Source organism: Puma concolor, chromosome A3 (genome assembly GCF_028749965.1).
Source record: "Puma concolor isolate L17-30 chromosome A3, mPumCon1.1.hap2, whole genome shotgun sequence".
NCBI classification, from domain to species: Eukaryota; Metazoa; Chordata; class Mammalia; order Carnivora; family Felidae; genus Puma; species Puma concolor.
The window spans coordinates 113,662,569-113,683,343 of NC_141669.1; the positions used below are offsets into that span (position 1 = coordinate 113,662,569).

General features: G+C 56.1%; 1 protein-coding gene across 6 annotated transcripts; it reads right to left on the bottom strand.

Moving 5' to 3' along the window:
* Positions 1-2,989: 2,989 nt before the first annotated feature.
* RBCK1 (RANBP2-type and C3HC4-type zinc finger containing 1) lies at positions 2,990-20,173 on the bottom strand. Of its 6 annotated transcripts, none has more exons than XM_086701899.1 (13): positions 20,138-20,173; positions 19,431-19,520; positions 18,204-18,348; positions 13,145-13,238; positions 12,800-12,998; positions 11,510-11,631; positions 11,214-11,387; positions 9,903-10,063; positions 8,646-8,757; positions 5,716-5,895; positions 5,123-5,221; positions 4,674-4,817; positions 2,990-3,693 (listed from the first exon to the last, which is right to left on the bottom strand). In XM_086701899.1, exons 2-13 carry the CDS (start codon positions 19,450-19,452, stop codon positions 3,613-3,615), a joined length of 1,533 nt encoding a protein of 510 aa, XP_086558025.1. In that variant the 5' UTR covers positions 19,453-19,520; positions 20,138-20,173; the 3' UTR covers positions 2,990-3,612. The 6 variants fall into 6 exon arrangements, with proteins under 6 accessions (XP_086558025.1, XP_086558026.1, XP_086558022.1 ...); XM_086701900.1 differs by having other exon boundaries at positions 4,674-4,778; positions 20,023-20,160; XM_086701896.1 differs by having other exon boundaries at positions 20,023-20,160.
* Between the last annotated feature and the right edge of the window lie 602 nt (positions 20,174-20,775).

A 20,775-nucleotide genomic window follows, 5' to 3' on the forward strand; every position in this document is an offset into this window, starting at 1 on the left:
CTGGCCTTACGCACCTGGCCTTGGGGCGCCCCCCTCTTCCACCTCGGGCCTGGGACTGCGCTGTAGTCTGCAGACTCTTGGTTGGCCTTGACTTGCCTGGGGAGCTTGGGGATTACCTGCCGCCGTTTCTCTTTCAGCCGCACACCAGGTGCTGCCTGGGGGTACTGGTCACCGCTGAGCAGCGCAGGCCACGTGGGGTATTAGTCTGGGGTCGTCTTGCCTATTCTCCACATATTTCTGGAGATGCCTTTGGCTCTAAAGGCAAGGCTGACATTTGGTTTGGGACCTTCATCGGAGTGATGTGAATGTAACTTTATTTCCACATGTGATTTCCAGCCACAGAGGAGCCATCGAGAGCTATTCTTGCCAAGTTCCTCCAACATCCTCAACACTCCCAGCCATTGGGTAGTGGGGGCCCAGGGCAGTGCCAGGTGCCTGTGGCCTCCACCTTGAGGATGGGGCCATCCTGGAGGAAGCATCTGAGTTGTCTGGGATGCTCGTTAGCGTTTCCCTGGCCCAGAGGGGAGGGGCACCCGAGACGGAGCAGGCACCGCTCAGCTCTTGGACCTTGCCCCACCACCGCGGGCCAGCTGCCCCTTGACCCGACGCGATGCGGAGCACGGGCTGGCTGGGAACCGCCCCGCCCGTGGGAGCTCAGGCACCAGACCGCTACATTGAACAAGCACCTTGTTTTGAGAGGCAGATTTGGTGTCCGTTTCATCAGAGTTGATGGTTAAATATAAAGAGGAGAATTTTGGTCCTTCCAACATTGAAGGAAGCGTATGTGTGGCATAAGAAGAAATAACTGCGTTTTGTCCCCTAAAAGCCTTGGAATTTCCCAATAGGAGCGTCTTTTGTTCACAGTGATTCCGTGAATCACAGGGGTGAGTTTCTGCTAATGAGGTGACGAGGTGGGATCACTAGAGTTTCCAGAATGGACAGGTTTGGAGGGTGGAACTTTTACCCTTCCCACTGACTTCCAAGGAGGTGAGGGGACTGGCGGGGGGGGGGGGGGGGGCCGCGGGGGGAGGGGGCGGTAGCTGGGGAGCCATGGCTATACCAGCTCCAGATTCAGAGATTCAGAAAACTTCTGGATGAACACCTCACAGTGCCAGGAGGCGATGCACCCAGAGGGTTTGGGGGCACTGCACCTCCCTCCCCTAAGCCTTGCCCCCTGCGTCTCTTCCATTTTCGTTTGGGGAGTTGTATCCTTTATAGTCGGTAAATGTAAGTAAAGTGTTCTGTGAGCCCTTCTAGCAAAGTATTGAACCCGAGGGGGTGTTGTAGAAACCCTTGAATTTGTGGTTGACCGGAGAGAAGTGTGGGCAGCCTGGGCGCCCCATTTGCGGCTGCATCTGAAGTGGGACCGAGTTAACCTGTGAGGTCTCCAGGTAGTGTCAGAATTGAGTTGTATTGTTGGGCCAGTTGGTGTTGGAGAACTGGAGAAGCGGTGTCAGAAAATGCCACGTGATAGGCGAGTAGAGGGGGAAATAGTGTAAAAATAGCCGCCGACTAAAGTGTGGGTGGGGGGCGCCTGGCTGACTCCGCTGGAGGACGTGCGTCTCTTGATCTCAGGGGTCGTGAGTTGGAGCCCCACATCGGGTGTAGAGCTTACTGGGGAAAAGTGTGGTGGTTTGATAGAGATGAAGTAGGTCATGCCAGTGGAAGGGGACTTGGGGTTCAGGCCAGGGACAGCTCTGAGCCCCAGAGAAGGGAGCTGGGACTGGGTGTGAGAGAGCTAATGGTGGCATGATGGCTGGTGTGTCACTTCCTGGCAGCGTGAGCTGCTCTGAGTTGCACCGTCCCTGAGACTCAATGTCAAGAACAGTAAAATAGGGATAGTCCCATCCCACATGGGCGGTTTAATGAGACGAGCTTTGTGGAAATGTACAAACTGTGAGGCGCTGGGAGTGTTTTAATTCGGTGGGGGTGAACGTTTATTGATCCATAAACGCCTTTAGCCAGCCCGGAGCTAGGACCCCCAAGTTCACCCAGGGAGCGGGCGGTGCCTGCAGGGAAGAACAGGCCGGAGGCTTTTGCCAAATCCGACCAAGAGACCATGGGGCCTGAGGCTCAGCCTGGCTTTATCTTCTTTCCCTGCCCGCCTTCTCCTGCAGCCTTCATTCCTGTCCTTACAAAGGCCCTCCAGTTGCTCGGAGTCTTTTCTCCACACTTCCATGTGCTGGGATCTGCCCAGCAGCCTTTGTGAGCCAGCAGGCCTGTGGGCTTGCCTCCAGCTTCCTGCCTTTTAAGCGAGTGGCTTTGATGCCCGCCCCAGACCCTCAAGGAAGATGTGTCGCCTCTGGCAGGGGCTGTGAAGCCCATCCTCCGCTTCCTGCCCATACCAGCAGCAGCTGCTCTTAGCAGCGGGCTTCCTCTTGTCTTCCCCTGCTCTGGGAGAGACAGGCTGTCCCGCAAGTCCCACAAGTCCACGGGGCCTCCTGCTGCTTCCCCGGGCAGGTGGCTCGAGTCCAAAGCCCATGGGGTTTGGTTGCAAGTCCGCCCTGGTGAGCTGGCACGGGGCTGTCTGTGGTCAGGGCCCCCGGAAATGGGCTGTCCCCTTGGGAGTAGAGGCATCTGCACTTGACCCACAGTAGGGAGCACTTGCAGCCTGCCCATCTAGGATCCTTCACCCGCTGGCACGGAAGGTGCTGGAGGCCAGAACCTGGGCCAGCCCCGCACCCCTCCATTTGTACTCCTGACCCTCTCTGCTTGGCTGCAGTCAGACTCTGCTCTGTGCACCCTTGCCACCCTGCAAACTGCCTGTCCAGTTGCGATTGGCCCAAGAGCATCCTGCCCCTCAAGGTGGGCACAGGGGCGCCTAGACGGAGCGAGGACCCCAATGCTCCGTCACGCCTTCGCTCCACCACTGACAGAGGCCAACCTATCAATTTCCCGCTGCAATTCCCAGATGGCTGGGGATCCCGCCTGCGTGTAGGGTCCCAGCCCACCGCCCTTTCACTCCCTCTCACGACATCATACTCATCCCTTCCTGAAAAGCCATTTTAATTAGCTTACACAGCAGCAAAGAGGGAGCTGTGGACGATGAACCTGATGGGCTGTGCTTTGGAAACCGCCAGGTCTCTCTCGGGGCTCTGAACAGGACTAGCAGCAGTTCTATAAGAGGCCCCAGGCCTCTGACCACAAAGGCAGGGAAAAGCCGGCCCCACAACGCCGCTGGCAAAGCGGTGGGCTACACGTGTTCAGCAGACGAGGGTGGTGGAAGCGAGTGTGGACTCACACGAGGCTCTCAGAGATTCCATCCTGCAAGACCTCTGGCCAGGGCCGTGTTTAAGTCTGGGTCAGGCAGAGTTCCGAAGAGCCACAGAGAAGAGCTGAGAGGTCTGGCCAGCAAGCCCCAGAGGGAGGGCAAAGGCACTGGGGCAGATGCAGCCAGGGACAACACGCACTGGGAGCTCAGGCTGCAACATCCCTTGCAAACAAAGCCATCCACGTAGCTTAGGGGCCTTGGTCTCCACAAGGCCTCCGTCTCAGCCAAGCACAACGGGCATCTCCCAGGCCACAAATGAGAGCCAAAGCACCAGCCCTGTCCCACAGCAGCATGGGGATGGATGGGGGGCTGGGTCAGCGTGGGGACGGGACCATCCTCAGCTAGTGGCAGTTCTGACAGCTGGGGTGGCAAGGAATCCCATTCACCCGGCAACGGCAGCCCCCACTGGTGTCTCCTGGGCCCTAGAGGATGGGGAGGAGAGAAGGTCATGGCAGTGAAAACAGTGCCCCGCCCCCGGCCCGCCCCGCTGCTCCATCACACCCTCAAAGCCCTGCACACCCCCACTCCGGCCCTTCGCTCGGGCAGGGCCGCCTGCCACGAATGGCCTTCTTGGCCTCAGCTACCTGGCGGAGGCAGTCAGTTAAGATCTTTCTGGGCTCCCGCAGCACCCCTAATTACAGGGTCCCAGTCTGTGCTCCCCTAGACCCAGAGCAGGCAAGGGACGTGATGGCTGTCTGCAAATCCTGGGTGGGTCAGCACATTGGCAGCTTGGGAGACGCTCCCTCTGCCTCCGTCCGTCCCGGGGTCCACCCGGATACAACTACGAGCCCCCGACCCCAGGAACTCAGCCCTGATAAACACAGCTGCCTTTGGCGGAGCCCTTCCCTTGCATGCTTTCATTTGGTTTTGAGGACAAGCCTGCAAGATGCCTGCCATCATCTCCATTTCACAGATGAAACTGAGGCTCAGAACAGCCTAACCACACAGCCGGCGTGCACCAGAGCCGGGGACCCGCTCTGCCTCCGGGCCCAGACTGAATCCTCACTCACTGCCCTCTAGGGTGCGGTCAGCAAACTTTTTCTGCAAAGTGCCGCTTCCATCAGGTGTCTGGGGCCATCGGGTCTCGGCCTTTGTAGTGCAAAAGCGGCCACGGACGGTACACAACGAATGCACGTGGCTGTGCTCCCAGAACACGCTGCTTGTGGACGTGAAACTCGCGTCTCGCATCATTTTCACGTGTCACACCAAACAACTTCTTTTCTCGATACTTTTCAACCGTTTAAAAAATGTAAAAACAGTCCTCACTTTACAAACTGGACGGATCCAGGCAGGGAGTTGGATTTGGCCCAGGGGCTGTTCCCCACTCTGGGGGGAGGCGCCCGGGCGCCTCCCCGTCATGCTCCCCAGCCTCTGCTTCCCCCCGCCCGCCCCCAAGACTCACCCCAGGCCCCCAGCGTGGGCCCTTGGTGACCCAGCAGATTTCGGTGTGGCAGACGGTGCAGCGGATCCAGTCACAGCCGTCCTTCTTCTGCACCACGATGCGGCACTGTGGGCAGTGCATGGCCTCGCCCTGCTGCAGCATGGACTGGGGCACGGCAGGTGCCAGCCTTCAGCCGGGCTGGGGCGGCTGCCGGCTGGAGCCCTCCCTGACCCCTGGCCCACCGCAGGGACAAACCGGCTGGCCCTCTGGGGGTGTGGGGTCACTCTCCTACGCTCTTCTGCCTTTTGTAGACGTGCTCCCCGCTGCTCACCCCGTGACCGCTTGTCCTAACCAGTCCCGCTTCTGGATGGCAGTGACCAGCCCTTTCTGAGAACTGAGAAGCCCCCAACCTGCGGACCGAACCCTCCCAGAACCCAAATCCCCAGGCCTCGGCCTTGACCCTGCCTCACCCTGAGCATCTCTGTTGTCTGCCTGGCGGCCACATCGTTCTGAGCCCGCAGGGCCAGGTCGTCCTGGTAATCCTTGCAGTTCATCTGCTCGTGGATGGCCTGTGGCGGGCGAGGGGCTCGATGTGAGAAGGCTCCAGACCAGTCTGGAGAGACCAGGGACGGGCATCGTCTCGTCTGGCCTCGAGACCAGTCTCATTAGGGGTCAACCACTGAGACGATGAGGGCGGGGAGCGGCCTGAGGTCAGGGTCCGGCAAGACTCAGTCTGGGTTTGGGGTCCGGGCTCAACTCAGGACAGGGGTTGAGCATCAGTCTGGGGCCAGGGGCGGGTTGGTGTGTGACTAGGAGGCCAGGGTCAGGGCTCAGTTTCGGGCCGAGGCTCAGGCTAGGCTGAGGTTCCACCGAGAGCCAGGGCTCGGTCCAAGGGTCAGGCTCAGTTTGGGGCCCGGACCAGGCCCCGCCATCGACGTACGGCTGTCCGTGGTGAAACGACCAGGCTGGGGTCACAGCTCCCTTGCCAGGAGAACAAGCACCGAGGTGCGGTGAGCTCCTGGCAGGACTAGGGTGACTGGACAGCGTGGGCCCCTGTCCCCACCTTACACAGCAGGCAGTTGACGTGGAAGCACACTGGGCAGGTAAACTCGTTGACATCATCCTCAAAGAAGCACCATCCCTTACAGTCCGGGGTCTTGCAGTGGTAGCTGAAGGCACTGCGGTTTTCCGCGATGGAGACGCCCAGGTCCAGAAATCGCTGGTAATCCTCGGGGGGCAGCAGCTGCCGAGAGGCCACAACCTTGTTTGCTCGGGGTTCAGAACAGCTGACGCGGGCCCGCCCAGCCACCAAATATCCTCCAGGAAGCCCTCGACCCATGAAGTCCAACCCAGCCCTGCTCAGTGTTTAAAAACTCCATTCAAGGGGCGCCTGGGTGGCTCAGTTGGTTAAACATCCAACTTTGGCTCGGGTCATGATCTCACGGTTCGTGGGTTTGAGCCCTGCATCGGGCTCTGTGCTGACAGCTCAGAGCCTGGAGCCTGCTTCGGATTCTGTGTCTCCCTCGCTCTCTCTCTGCCCTTCCCCTGCTGGCACTCTGTCTCTTTCTCTCTCAAAAATAAAAGCATTAAAAAAAAATTTTTTTTTTTAAATAAAAACTCTCATTCAAAAAGTGGGTTAGAAGTTCTGGAGATGGATGGTGGTGATAGGTGCACAATGTGAGTGTACTTAATGCCACAGACCTGTACACTTAACATGGTAAAAATGGGGGGAAAAAAAGAAAAGAAAAACGGTAAAAATGGGAAATTCTGTTATGCATATTCTACAATTTAAAAAAAAGGAAAAATAAACAAAAATAATAACCAGCAATGCTGGCGAAGATGTGGTTAAACTAGTATCCTGGTACATCACACTGGGAGACAGCCGTGTGGCAATTATGTGTCAACAAAACTTCTCTGACCCTTTAGGACTCACTCCCCATCTACAGGTTCATCCCAAGAAAATAATGTACAAGAAGAGACACCATTCAAAAAGTTCTTGAAGCATTCGTTACAAACTGAGAAACTGGAATTATTAAGAGAAGAGATATAAGCAGGATACATGCCATAGAGATTTATAATAATCCTCAGAAAAGTTCTATAGCAACATAGCAAAAGGTGTATCTATGCTGGTCACAAGTAAAAATCATGCCTACATTCCCCATGTTGATTGGGGGCTGATTACGAGAGTTACGTCTGTCAAAATTCACCCAACTGCATGCTTACAATGGGTGCTTTTTATTGCCTGCAAAGTTCACCTTAGTAAAGCTGATTTAAAACGGAATAAAATCATGTCTGCCCACAGACACCAAGGGAAACGGAAAAAATGTATCCGGGGATTTTCTGAGATGCGGGGGTTGTGGGTGACTTTTCTCTTTGATTTCTGTTCCGGTTCTATGTGGTGTAGCCATGTTTTTTGTAAAGATAAACTCCACTGCGTCACCCTGCTGATCTCTGCCCCTTTCTCCCTCTGCCACACCTGAGCATTCTGAGTCTTGGGTCAACTCCCAAGGCCTCTGGGGAAGCACGGGGCCCTGCGGCCCCCTGGAAGGAGCTCTGGCCCCATCACAATGCCCTTGGCAGGGGTGGACCTCAAGGGAAAAACCCCTGGATGATGACAATGGGTGCCGGGACATCTGGAAGGACTCTATGTCTGGGGGCCTTTCCAGGCCCGAGTGAGAAGGCCTCAGCAACCACCCAGAGCCGCCCTTCCCCGGTGCCCCACAGACAACAGATAAAAACGAGGCTGTTCTTGGATGTGGGGAGAAGTTCCCCAAGTTCTACCCTTTCTGCCTCCCCTTTTGGAGCAGAGGTAGACCCCTTGGGCTCCAGGAAATATTTGGTGCAGTCAGGGACGTTCTCGGAAGCAGGATCCTAAGGGAGAGGCAGGAGGTACAGAGGTCTCGCGGATGTGCCTGTTGGGGGGGGGGGGGGTCTCCCATTTGGACCCCAGCCACTTTGACCCTGCCTCCATGTTTTGGTCTGGGAACCCCAAGATGCCCAATTCTGAGAAGGCCAGTCCCGAGCAGTTTAAAAACCACGAATCAGGCCCAGCAGTCGATTTTCCAGGGGGGGAAATGGAGACTCCAAGAAGGGTGGGATCTTGATGATGATAATAATAGTAACAGCGAACACACTCGTGCAGACGTGTGCAACACCAGAATGGATTGCTGGAGAAAGGGCCCCGATTTATTCATGTCTCCCTGACGCCACACCCTTGGATGGTGCCCTCGCGGGGACTATGGGCTCGAGCATGCTCACTGGGATGGCAGCAAAAAGAGCAGACGCGTGGCAAAAGGACTCTTGCACTGGAGCTCCCTGCTGGCTGCTCCGGGACCCTGGAGGCCACCAGCCCGGGAGCAGGCCTCGACCAGCCTGCCGGTGGGTGACAGAGCAAAGCGGAAACAGGCCCAGCCGCCCCGCCATTGCAGATAAGGCCATCATAAATCAGCCCGTGACAGCTGATCCACCGGCTAAACCCACATGGGACCAGCCAGGCCCAGCTGGAGCTAGAAGAATCATCTGGCTAAGTCCAACCCCGATGACTCACTTGCAGATTCGTGAACTAAATAAACAGTGGTTGTTTGAAGACACTACGTCTGGGATAACTTGTCAGGCGGCAAAAGCAAACGGATGCGAGGGCTCACCCATTACTCTGAAGTCTTTTACACACACACTCTACTATATTCTTCGCAACCTTCGAAGAAGCTAACTGCGACCCTAGCTGAGATGAGAAAACCAAGGCACGGGGTGAGGATCTGACCGGAGGTCACCCAGGCCAACGGCCCCAGAATTTCCCCATTCTTAATGGCTCTGCTGTCTTTCCTTCCCAAGAGTGCTTTCTTTACCGCCTACTTCCCCCAAGTCCCGTCCTGTTCACTGCTTGGCCCTCAGCAGCCCACACAGAAGGCTCCGGATAAATGTGTGCTGAGACCGGTGCCCCCAACCCCACCCCCACCTGCCAGCTCAGGGTGCGCCCTCCGCCCCTGGCCTTACCGCCCGGATCTCCCTCTCCAGCAGCTTGCCCGAGCACGAGTACGTGTTGTCAATGAAGGGGCAGGAGACCTCGGCCTCCTGGCTGTTGCGGATGGTGCCCTGCAGACACTCCCTGGAGGGGGTGAAGGGCGGGAGGGGGAGGTTAGGGTCATCTGAACCCCATCCACCTGGATTCCACCCCTCACGTAGTGAGGCCTGACCCCAGGTGGGCTTCTCTTCAATTCCCCTCTTCCTTCATATCCCTCCCATAAACCCATCTCCAAAGCGTCCACTTCTGTGCACCCCACAGCCACCCCCCCATTGCTCTGGTCCAGGCCCCCATCACTCCTTGCCTGGAGCAGAGCAGAAGCATCCTTCCCGGGTTCCCTGGGCCCACCTCGCCCTCCGACACCATTCCCAACACACTGGCCTCACAGTCCCCAGCAGCCCCCCATCCGGATCCGCCCAGAACAAACCTGCTCGCCTCACTACGGCTCACAAGAGCCCTGAGGACTTGCCCTCTCTAACTAATCTCTCGGTCCATCTCTGCTCCAGCCACACTGACGCCTGCTTGGCCACAGACAGGCCAGGCACACCGCTGCAGCAGACCCTCGGGTCTCTGCTCAAATGCTACCCCCTTAGGGGCTCTCCTGACCCGCTCCTGGAGCAGGGCCCCTGTTCTTTGATCAGAATCCACTAATCACAATCCGCTGGTGCTTAGCATTTGACACAATTTACAATTCCATCAGCGATTATTCGATTAATATCAGACTCTCTCCACCGGAACGTAAACTCCAAGGAGGCAGGAACTGAGCTTCTTTGTTCCCTCCTGGATCCCCAGGCCTGGCACAGTCCCTGGCACCCAGGGGCCGTGCGAATGTCCGCTGTGGTGAAGGCGGACATGGTCTGCACAGCCCAGGACCGGTGGCCTGGCGGAGCCTCAGAGAAGGACGGTCTGCCCACCAGCCAGGCAGAGAGCGGGGCTGGCTCAGTCTGCCGGCGCTAGGGCCTCAGTGCCCTTGGCTGGGCCCGCTGCAGAGAGCGGCAAAGGGCGCAGGCTCTGGAACCAGAATGCCTGAGCAGTGTGGCCTTGAGCAAGCGGCTGGCCTCCGAACCTCACATTCCCCCTCTGCAAAATGGGGAGACAGCGCCTACCTCGCAGGTTTTTGTGAGCGTCCAATGAGATGTAAGCGCACAGGCCCCACCCACTCTCAGCCCTCCGGTAATCGGCGGCTGCGACAAACGCTGCGTTGCTGGGGGTGGGGTTGGGGGCCGCACCTGCAGAAGGCGTGCAGACACTCACGCAGCACCACGGCATCGCCGGGCGCCAGCACCAAGTAGCACACGGGGCACTCGGTGGGCTCGGTGTTCAGCACCAGGCTCCTCTGATCCAGCTGGACGTGTTGCAGGTAGTTTCCCTCCTGCTGCTGCTGCTTCCGCTGGGCACACGGGGCGGGGCCGCGGGGCGGGTCAGGGTCTCGGGGGAGGGTCAGACCAGGAAGGGGGCAGGACCAGGGGGCCAGGTCAGACCCCGGAGGCGGGGCAAAGCTGGGGGAGAGTCAGGATCCCTGGGTGGGGGTGGAGGTGGCCTGGCAGTGGGCGGGAGACGAGATGATGGGAAGGATGGGGCCAGGGCAGGAGGGGAGGCGGGGAAGCCAATGACAGGAGGCGGGCCAGGCAGAGGCAGGTTGGAGCTGCAACCAGGGGTCAAGCCACGAGAGGGAGTGATGGCAATAGTGAAGGGAAGGAGTCTGAGGGGGTAGTCTGGGGGTCTTAAGAGGGTTCACATCCCCGCCCAGAAGCAGGGCGGGGGGTGGTGGAGTCGGAGCCCGTCAAGGTCACAGAGTGGGTCAGGGGTATGGGGGTGGTGATAAAGCTAGAGAGCAAAGCAAGACCGGAGAGAGGACGGGGTCTGGGCCAAGGTTGTAGGTAAGACCACGAATGAGGTCATGGCTGGGGTGGGGCACGGGCAGCACTGGGTCCGAGGAGAAAGCAGGTGGGGGGCATCCAATCAGAATGGGGGACACTCAGGGTCTGGCATCTGTGTAATCAGGGCTTGTGTCAGGATCGGGGGGGCATAACTACGGAAGGGGCAGGACAGAGGGCGGGGCCAATCTTACAGGGAGCAGTGAAGGGCACGGTCCAGGCTCCTAGGAAGTCAGGGGTGAACCCCAACGGGGAGGGAGGGGGTCGGGAGTAGCAGGGTCCAGGGTGAGGTCATGTCTAAGTGGAGCAGTAACTATCACAGGTGGATAAGGGGAAGGTGGATACGAGCGTGGTCGGAAACAGGGTGAGGGAGTCACAGCCTGGGGCAGTCGTGTGCACAGTGGGTGTGTGTCAAAGCTAGGGGCGGAGCCACAGCCGAAGTGGGGGCAGGGCATGTGATCACAGCCTGGGAGCAGGGTCTCAGCACTTAAGACCTCCAGGAGAGGGCGGGCCACAGTCAAGTGCGGGGTCAACAGCAGCGGGGGGGTCAGGAGGGGGCAAGGCAGCCACGGGGTTGGAGCGGCAATGCGGAGGTGCCTCCCGTCCCACCGTACGCCTCCCCGCCCGGTCCACAGGTGTTTGGTCCGAGGCCGCCGCGCCCACCTGCTGGTACTGGCGCAGCGCCTCCTCCTCGCCCGCCAGGCGCGCTCTCTCCTCCTCGTCCGGCTGGTACGAGGCGGGAACCTGGTAGGCCTCAGGCCGCGCCCGGCAGCACATCTCGCAGCCAGGCCTCGTGGGCTTGTTAATGAAGGTGCAGCCGGGGCACTGCCAGCCCACCTGGGGGCAGAGTCGGAGGGTGTGGGGCTGAGCACGGCGCGGGGAGGGGTCCGGGAGCGTGGAGGCGGAGTCGGGGGCGGGGCGCGCGGTCAAGGGCGCGCTTGGAGGTGGGGGCGGCTTACCGGCGGGGGTTCGGGCGCGGCTTCGGGCTGGCCCCGCCCCGGCTCCTGGGGGGCTCCGGGCTTGGTGGGGGCTGGCTCCAGGGGGCCCCGGGGCTGAAGCGTGAGGTCCTTGAAGCCCAGATCTAGGGAGGAGGATTTAGGGGGTGGCAGATCCACGCAGCCCACTTGGCGCACATTCTGTGTCAGCCGCGCGCCCCGCACAGCTCCGCTCCTTCGTCTTCTCCCTCCTCCCTGGGGGAGTCTCCAGCTCGGTTCCCCAGGTGAGCCCAGACCTGGCTGAGTGTCGGGCTCCCACAAAGTCAGAGTCCCTCCTCCACCCGTGAATGCTCCCGCGTGCTCCCGGCTTAAAACCCCTCCACCTAAAGACAGGCCTCCTATGCTCAAGTTATGCACCTAGAGGGACAAACACTTCTGTCCTGCTCCTGCCAAATCCTGAATCTGCAACCATTCATGAAGGGCCATCGGACAGAAAAGCGGGGAAAAAAAAAACAAAAAAAAAAACTGGCTGGAGTCTTCAAGTATCAGGACAGTCACCGGAAGACTAGGGCACCAAAGACTGAAAGACCCTGGGAGACACGACGCCATGGCCAGGTCTCCTACTATAAAGGACATTAGTGAGACAACTGGTCAAATCTGGGTAACATGTGTGGATTAGATAACAGTACTTTATCATTGTTGGTTTCCTAAATTTGGTAGCTGTATGTGGTAATGTAAGAAAATGACCCTATTTTAAAGAAAATGCACGCTGAAATTTTTAGGGGAGAGGGATACATCATGTTTGCACTTCAGAACCGTTCAGAAAACAGAAGTATTTATGCATATAAAAACAGTTGTGTATAGAGAAATGATAAAGCAAAGCAGTTGTGGTGAAATGTTAATATTTGGGGGAATACACGCGAAAGGTCCTTGGGAATTTGTTATGCAATTCTTTGTACAACTTTGCAACTTTTCTGTCTGTCTGAACTATTTCCAGATAAAAATTTTAAAAATTGAGAATAAATGCTATTATTATCATGGTATCCAATTTACAGATTTAGAAACTGAGGAGTGGAGACAGGAAGGGACTGGCCCAAGGTCACACAGCTGATAAATGCTGGGGCTGGGGGCTGGACTCAGCCCCTCTCCCCCAGACCACCGGCTCCAGAAATGGCTCCCTCCGGGGGGGTGTCCTTTGTGCACTATGGATAAGGTCCTCCTGGTGAGAGTTCCTGACCAAAAGTCCACGGACTCTGCTCCCTCTTGCCCTGCGACCTCAGATGAGTCCCGTGCCACTCAGAGGCAGAGTCTCACCTTCCAGCATCCGCAACTGCCTCTCCCGCTGCAGCTCCTGAGGGTTAAGTGAGGTGTTGCAGGCTGACAGCAGGTAGAGGTAGGCGCTGTCCCCATTCCGCCGCACCCCATGGGAGTGCAGGGTTTCCTGGTCCCGGGCCAGCCGCTGCCCAATGACCCACTGCTGTAGGACGGGTGGAAAGCCGTAGTCCAGGAATACCTGGTGGGGACATGGAGAGAGGGAGAGGGGAAAGGGAGGACCAGAGTAAAGAGAAGTGGACATAAAATGGGAAGCGTCTGCCCTGATGTTTCCCTTTCCTGTACCCCCTCCACTTCCGCCTGCACCCCCCCCTCCCCCCAACTCACCATGTCCTTGAGGGAAGCCACTGTCATGTCCGGACGCACTGTGAGCCAGATGGTGACTGTGTGCATCTGAGCATCCTCCACACTCACCCACAGCCTGCGGAGAAGGTCACAGGTCCAACCTCAGCCACCAGCTGCTGGCACGTACCTGTCTGCACGCTTGTGCACGCAGCTGCACGTGTACATATACACGCGCACGCGCCCACAGACGCCCAGTCTGGGTTAGGGGGCCTTTCCTGGATTCCCGCAGCCCTGTGCTTCCTCCTGAATCAGAACCCGCTGCTTAAACCCCTGCGGTGGCTCTACGCTCTTCTGAGAATCCAATCCGGACTCACTGCGGCACGAGGGCCTCCGTGATCCGGGCCCCTCCCTACTCTCCAGCCTCCTGTCATTCCCTCCTCTGCTCTTTAGCCAAACCACCAATCGTTGTTATTTACTATATGCCACGATGCTTCAAAGCACTTAATATGTTTCTTTTTTAAATTTTTTTAAACATTTATTTATTATTGAGAGACAGAGCATGAGCAGGGGAGGGGCAGAGAAAGGAGGAGACACAGAATCAGAAGCAGGCTCCGGGCTCTGAGCTGTCAGCACAGAACCCGATGGGGGGCTTGAACGCACAAACCGCGAGATCGTGACCTGAGTCCAAGTCGGACGCTTAACCGACTGAGCCACCCAGGCACCCCAGCACTTAGTATGTTTTAGCCCGTTTAATCCTCTCCACAAACCCAGGAGGCAGATACTGTTGTCACTGCTGTTTTACAGATAAAAACACGAGGCACGGACAGGTTACGCTGAGGCTACCAAGTAACACTGAGACTGTGAGAGGCAGGACTTCAACCCAGTGTTATTCCAGAGAAACACCAGCTTTCTCAAGGAAGGACCCTTCAACATTTCTGGAAGATCAAAAGCACGAAAGGGAAGGGCTGCGATGAAAAAAACCAGAACTGGATCCCAAAGGACACAGACACATCAGAGCACAGAACAAGAACAGCAAGAAATAATCAGTAAATGAGGACGAGTTCCTGGAAATGTACAAAGTGACTCCAGACTAACCTAACCTTTAGATCCAACTACAAGTTCACAAGAAAAACTGGAGATACTTAAATGACACCCCGAGGTGGCAGTTAATAAATCCAGCATGTGGGGGAATCCTGGAGGTCCAAGACCAAGGTTCTTAAATTAATGGCATAAAAATAAAGAGGAGGAATTAAAAAGACAAGATTAAGAAAGGATACATGTCGGGGCGCCTGGGTGGCTCAGTCGGTTGAGCGTCCAACTCCGGCTCAGGTCATGGTCTCGCAGTTCATGAGTTCGAGCCCCGCATCGGGCTCTGTGCTAACAAACAGCTCAGAGCCTGGAGCCTGCTTCGGATTCTGTGTCTCCCTCTCTCTCTCCCCCTCCCCTGCTCATGCTCTGTCTCTCAAAAATAAAGAAATGTTTAAAAAAAAAAAAAAAAAAGAAAGGACCCGTGTAGATCTTCTCTGGCTCCTAATTGGAATAACCCAACTATAAAAACTGTCAATGAGATAATCAGGGAAATTATACCATAAACTGTGTTAGGGGATTTTAAGGGATTATTCTTAATTTTTTAGATGTGATAATGGTATTGAGGTTAATAAGCAAGTCACAGGGAGGTAATGTACAGGCATGGTGACTATCGTTAACATTTCTGCCTCATGTATCTGAATACTGCAGGCAATAAATCCTAAAAGCTCTCATTGCAAAAAAAAAAAAAAATAAGGGCGGCTGGCTGGCTCCATTGGTAGAGCATGTGACTCTCGATCCCAGGGTGGTGAGTTCAAACCCCATGTGGGGTACAGAGAATACTTAAAAAAATAATACGTAAGTATGTGAGGCAATGGATGTTAACTTGCTGTGTTCATCACTGCACAATTACATACATGTACCAAGTCATTATGTCGTGCATCTAAACTGGTTCCGAGACTCGATTTCCAACGTGTGGATGGGAAAAGGGAGGCTCCTGCAATTCTCAGGCACCAGCAGGGCGTCCTCCATTTCAACTCAATTCTGACCCGATCTACCCCGAAACAGCAGCAGTGTCCACAGCTTGAGGGCTCAGTCCTACGAGACCGCCCCCTCTCAAATGGCAGTCGTAAGCCGGTACTGAGTCATCGGATACAGAATCGGGAGTTCCAACAGCCCACTCCTGGGATTCCATTAATCTGCTAGAGCAGTTCACGGAACTCAAACATTTTCCTTACGAGACCACTGGTTTGTTATGGAAGGACATAATTCGGGGACAGCCCGATGGAAGAATCTGGAAGAGATGCACAGTGCGAGGCACACCATCCGGGAAAGGGTGGTAGCTTCCCTGCCCTCTGGAGTGCTCTAGCGTCCCCAGATCTCCACGTGTTCACCAACCCAGAAGCTCTGTTTTCAGTTTTTATGAAAATCTCATTACATAGGCGTGACTGATGAGACCACTGCCACTGGGGACTGATTCTACCTCCAGTCCCCGTCCCCTCCCAGGAGGTCAGGGGGATGGGACTGAACACTCCAACCCTCTAATCACACTGGCTGGTTTCTCCGGTGAGCAGCGGCCCCCATCCTTAGGTGATCTAGGGAGGTTCCAAAGGTCACCTCATTTGCACAACAAAAGGCACCTTTACCATTCGAAAAACGTAAAGTTCCAAGGAGCTCTGTGCCAGGAAAGGACAAAGACCAAGAAAATATTCCTTATTATAATTCACAAGATCACAACACCTTAAACTAATACAATGTCCTGTGTCCATTACAGCTCGGTAAAACTCAAAAAGAAGATTGGGCACGAATGTTCACAGCATCATTATTCACGTTAGCCCCCAAGCGGGAAAACCCCAAATGTCCATCAAATGATTAACAGAGAAAATGTGGTATATTCGTACAATAGATTATCATCGAGCAACAGAAAGGAATAAAGTTCTGATACGCGCCACCACACGGATGAATCGAGAAAACAGGATGCTAAGTGAAAGAAGCCGGACACAAGAGGCCACATGCGGTATGATTCCATTTCTGCGAAATGTCCAGACCAGGCAAGTCCCTGGAGATAAAAGTAGATTCGCGGCTGCCTAAGCCTGGGGTTGGGGAAAGGGAGGGAGATGAGCAGAGACTACAAATAAAAGCACGGACCGGTGTCCTTTACAAGGCAATAGAAAGTTACTAGGCAGCAATGAAAAAGCAGGTTGGGGGGGAAGATAAGCACCACGATTCACTGAGTGAGTGACATGTGCCAGGCATTGTGCTAAGCATTCCGAGAGCAATTCAGTCTCCTGGGGAAAGATGACCCGCCTCCCTTCTCCCTTGCCTCTACTTGCTAACAGAAACCCTGAGTTCTAGTTGGATGCCTGGTCGTGTTTCGCAGCCTCCCTTCAAGCCGAGCATGGCTGTGAGAATACCTTCTGGTCCACAGGAATTGATTGGAAGAAGTGTGTGCAACTCTCTGACCTGTGCCCTCAAGGGTGGGAGCGGGGGTCCCTCTTCCCTTCTGCAGAGGCCGCTTTTGGCCAACAGGCTTGAACGGCAACTTGAGTAAGACAGACAGAAGGGGCCACAGCGACCATCACCGCGCTGAATGCAAACAGGCTCATTAAGCGACCCACCTGGAAATATCCCTAAGCCCCCGCTGACAAAGGGGTCACTCACACCAGGCACAGTGGCCAAAAAAGGGGAAACTCCAAACGTCCCCATATTCTCTCATTCTCCCCTGTAGCTCTAGCCGCCCACAGACAGTCCCTGCTTTGCTGTCCTGCCCACCGCTCCCTGGTGGTGTCTTCAATAGAGTTCTCTTTTGTTCTGCACCTGCACAGCCAGCTTCTACCCAATTGGGCCGCCCCACATTTGGGGGCCCCCATCTGGCTGGGAGACACCACACCTTCCTCCCTATCGGCAAGAATGCTGATGGGATGGCCGGAGCTGGAACAGCCATTTTAGACCATGAAGCGAACTGCAGAATGGAGCCCATGAATGTCAGAGCAACAAGACAGAAGCCTGAGGCTCCGGGGACTTACAGGAAGCACAGCCCCCACATACAGACTGCCTGCCATCAAATTTATTTATGCCACCGTTACTATGTTTTTTCTGTTATATGAGGACTAACATTCTATATGTGTTGTTTTTTTTTTAATGTTTACTTATTTTTGGAAAAACAGAGAGAGACAGAGCACGAGCAGGGGAAGGGCAGAGAGACAGGGAGACACAGAATACCCAGCAGGCTCCAGGCTCTGAGCTGTCAGCACAGAACCCAACACCGGGCTCGAACTCGCAAACCACGAGATCGTGACGTGAGCTGAAGTCGGACACTTAACCGACTGAGCCACCCGGGCGCCCCGAGGACTAACATTCTAATACACCTTCTAACAATCCTATGAGATGGCTTACTATTATTGCCTCATTTTTAAAATCAAAAAACCTCTGAAAATTCTGAGAGGTGAAGTGACTTGCTATAGATCTCACAGTGGATGACAGACAGGGCTCGGGTTTAAAGCTAGGTCTCCTGACACCAGAACCTGCCATTAAGAATAACTGGCTAGGGGCGCCTGGGTGGCGCAGTCGGTTAAGCGTCCGACTTCAGCCAGGTCACGATCTTGCCGTCCGCGAGTTCGAGCCCCGCGTCAGGCTCTGGGCTGATGGCTCAGAGCCTGGAGCCTGTTTCCGATTCTGTGTCTCCCTCTCTCTCTGCCCCTCCCCCGTTCATGCTCTGTCTCTCTCTGTCGCAAAAATAAATAAACGTTGAAAAAAAAAAATTTAAAAGAATAACTGGCGAGAGGGGTGCCTGGGTGGCTCAGTCGGTTGAGCGTCCGACTTCGGCTCGGGTCATGATCTCGCGGTCCGTGAGTTCGAGCCCCGCGTCGGGCTCTGTGGTGACAGCTCGGAGCCTGGAGCCTGCTTCGGATACCGCGTCTCCGTCTCTCTCTGCCCCTCCCCCGCTCATGCTCTGTCTCTCAAAGATGAATAAACATTAAAAAAATTTTTTAAAGGAGAATAACCGGCAAGAATATACTGCGGCCCACTGGGTTCCAGGAAGCCCTAAGACTTAGGCCAGTCGTGCCCTCCTCACCTGATGTCCTGTGTTGGGGAGACCTCAGGCTTCAGTTGCACACTCAGGGGCACCCGTTGCTCTGCCAGCCAGATGGCACACTGCACTGCCATGTGTTCATCCCCGCCTGCCACTGCTCGGGTGAGTCTCAGGGCCATCTCCTCGGCTGAAATCCAGTACAATGGAAGCAGGTTAGCACACGGTTTATTTTCCAGGAGCTGGGGGAGAGGGAGGTGGTGGTCCCTTGCACCTACTGCTTCCTCTGTCTCCCTGGTGAACTCCTACATATCCTTCAGCACCCAGCTTAAAAATCCCTTTCTCTGATACTCCCCATTCCCCCTCCCTGTTCATGTAGTTCTATTTGTCCTTCAGCCTCCCAGGCCCCCAAACTTCCATTCATTTATGTGACAAGGATTTACTGAGCTCCTACTGTGTACCAGCCGCTGTCCCAGAAACTGGGATTCGGCAGTGAATAAGATAAACGGGTCCCTGTGCTGACAGACCTCCCGGCCCAGCAAGGAGATAGACAGCAGAAAAAAATTCAGGTTGTGATCCACGCTGGCAAGGAAATAAACAGCATAAGGAGATCAGGGAAGGCCTCTAGGAGGAGGGGACACTGAAGCTGAGACCAGGAGAAGCTAGATGTGTCCAAACCCAGTTAGGGAAGAGTATTCCAGGTGGAGAGAAAGGTCAGGGCAAAGGTCTTGAGCCAGAAATGATTGGATGGGAACAGAAAGAAGCCAGTGGGGCTCCATCAGAATGAACAAGGGGGTGAATGGGGTAAGACTGTGAGGTCAGTGAAGCCAGAAGGGAACTGTGGGCTAACCGAGGGCTCTGGCCTAAGAACACAGAGGGACACGGGGTGGGTTTTGAGCAGGGTGATGACATGATCTGACATGTTCTACAGTGCTAGGTGGAGGGGGCAAGAGGGGGCGCAAGGAACCCCGGTATTTAGGTCAACTGAGATCTGTCTCCTGCACCAGCCTGAGAGATCTCCTGTGTTCTCTGGGAGCTCTCCACCCCCATCACAACACAGTGCTGGCTCGTGGGGGCCTCAGGGACACGCCATAGTTGAAGGACCAGCCCCTAGAAGCAACCAGGCCCCAAAGAAGGAAACTGAGGGGCAGGTGGATAGAGGGAGGGTGCGGTTAAAGCCACCTCTCCCACCCTTCAGGGCAGGGGAGGCCAGGTCCTGCCGGGGCCCACCGCCTAAAGGAAGTTTCCCAGCCGCTTCCAGGCTGTGCCCACCTTTCTTGGTCTTCTCGTCCATCTGGCGTGGTTGCGCCCATGCCCCCAGGCGGGGGCAGCAGCTCCGGAGAAATGCTATCCCTGGGTCACCTGGGAGAGGGCGGATGACCACAAGTAATTCAGTCCCGGCCGGTGGCCTCCGGCCCGGCCCGAACCCTCTTTATGCCTTGGTGTCCCCGGATGGAATCAGGTAACATCACAAGCACCGGAGACCGGGTATGGGAACGGGCTGGGACCCTGCGTGGGAGGTGAAAGGGCAAAGGGCACCGAGCCAAGCCCACAATGGGCGACAGAGGAAGCGGGACAGACCTGGTGCAGGGATGAGGGTGACGCCGCACAGCCGGGCGCTGTTAGTCCCTGGGGAGGGCCCTCCCCCCAACTTCTCGCTTCTGGGAACACCCCTGGCGCCGGGGATTGCAGCCACACTCCCTCCTCTGCGGGGCGGCCCCAGACAGTCGGGAGGGGAGGGGAGCAGCTACAGCGAAAGGGAAAGTGAAAGTGGAGGCCCCGGAAGTGGGGCAGCAGACTGTCGGGACATCCGGACACCCTCCCCCCCAACCGCCCGGCACACCCGGCGGCGACTGGCACCTACGCAGTCCCCGGCGGCGCCCGCCCTGCGCCGGGGTCGCGGTGGTCCGGGGTGCTCAAGGACCTTGACCGGGGTGACCCCTGTTGGGCTGATCCGGGACTCCCCGACCCTCACTCACCCGGCAGGCCGCGCCAGCACGGCCGCGGGAAGGGGCGGGGGGCGGGTCTGGAGGGGAGGGGCGGGGCAGTGGCCGCCGGGGGCGGGGATTGGACGGGATGGGGGCGGGGCTCATCCCTGCATACTCACCGGCACCCGGGAGGGTCAGCCCCATCCTCAGCTCCGTTTGCGAAACACAAACCGAGGCTCTATCCCCATTAGGCTCCTTGCTTCTCCTTTTGGCCCCAACAGGGCCCCAGCCCGCTGCCAGACAGTCCCTAGAGTGTAAATCAAACCGCGTCACTCCTCAAAACACTCCCGGTTCTTCCCAACACTCTCCTAGCAAAGTAAAAGCCGAGATCCTCTCCACAGCTGCAAACTGCCTCCCCTCCTCTTACTACTTTAAGCCTAAAAAATAAAATAGCCAGTTATTTTCCAAAAAAAAAAAAAAAAGGGGGGGGGCGGTTTATTCAGGAATAGCCAAGAGTTGCAATTTGGGACATTCAAGCTGTGAAAAACCATGGGCAAATCTAACAACGCATAGAAACATTACTGAGATGGAGGGAATTGGGAGGCATGTTTTGAGCCAAAGTCCATTGGAGAAAAGCAAGAGTTCAGGGTGATGACACTTTCTCATTGGCTGAGTTACAGAGGTAGTGA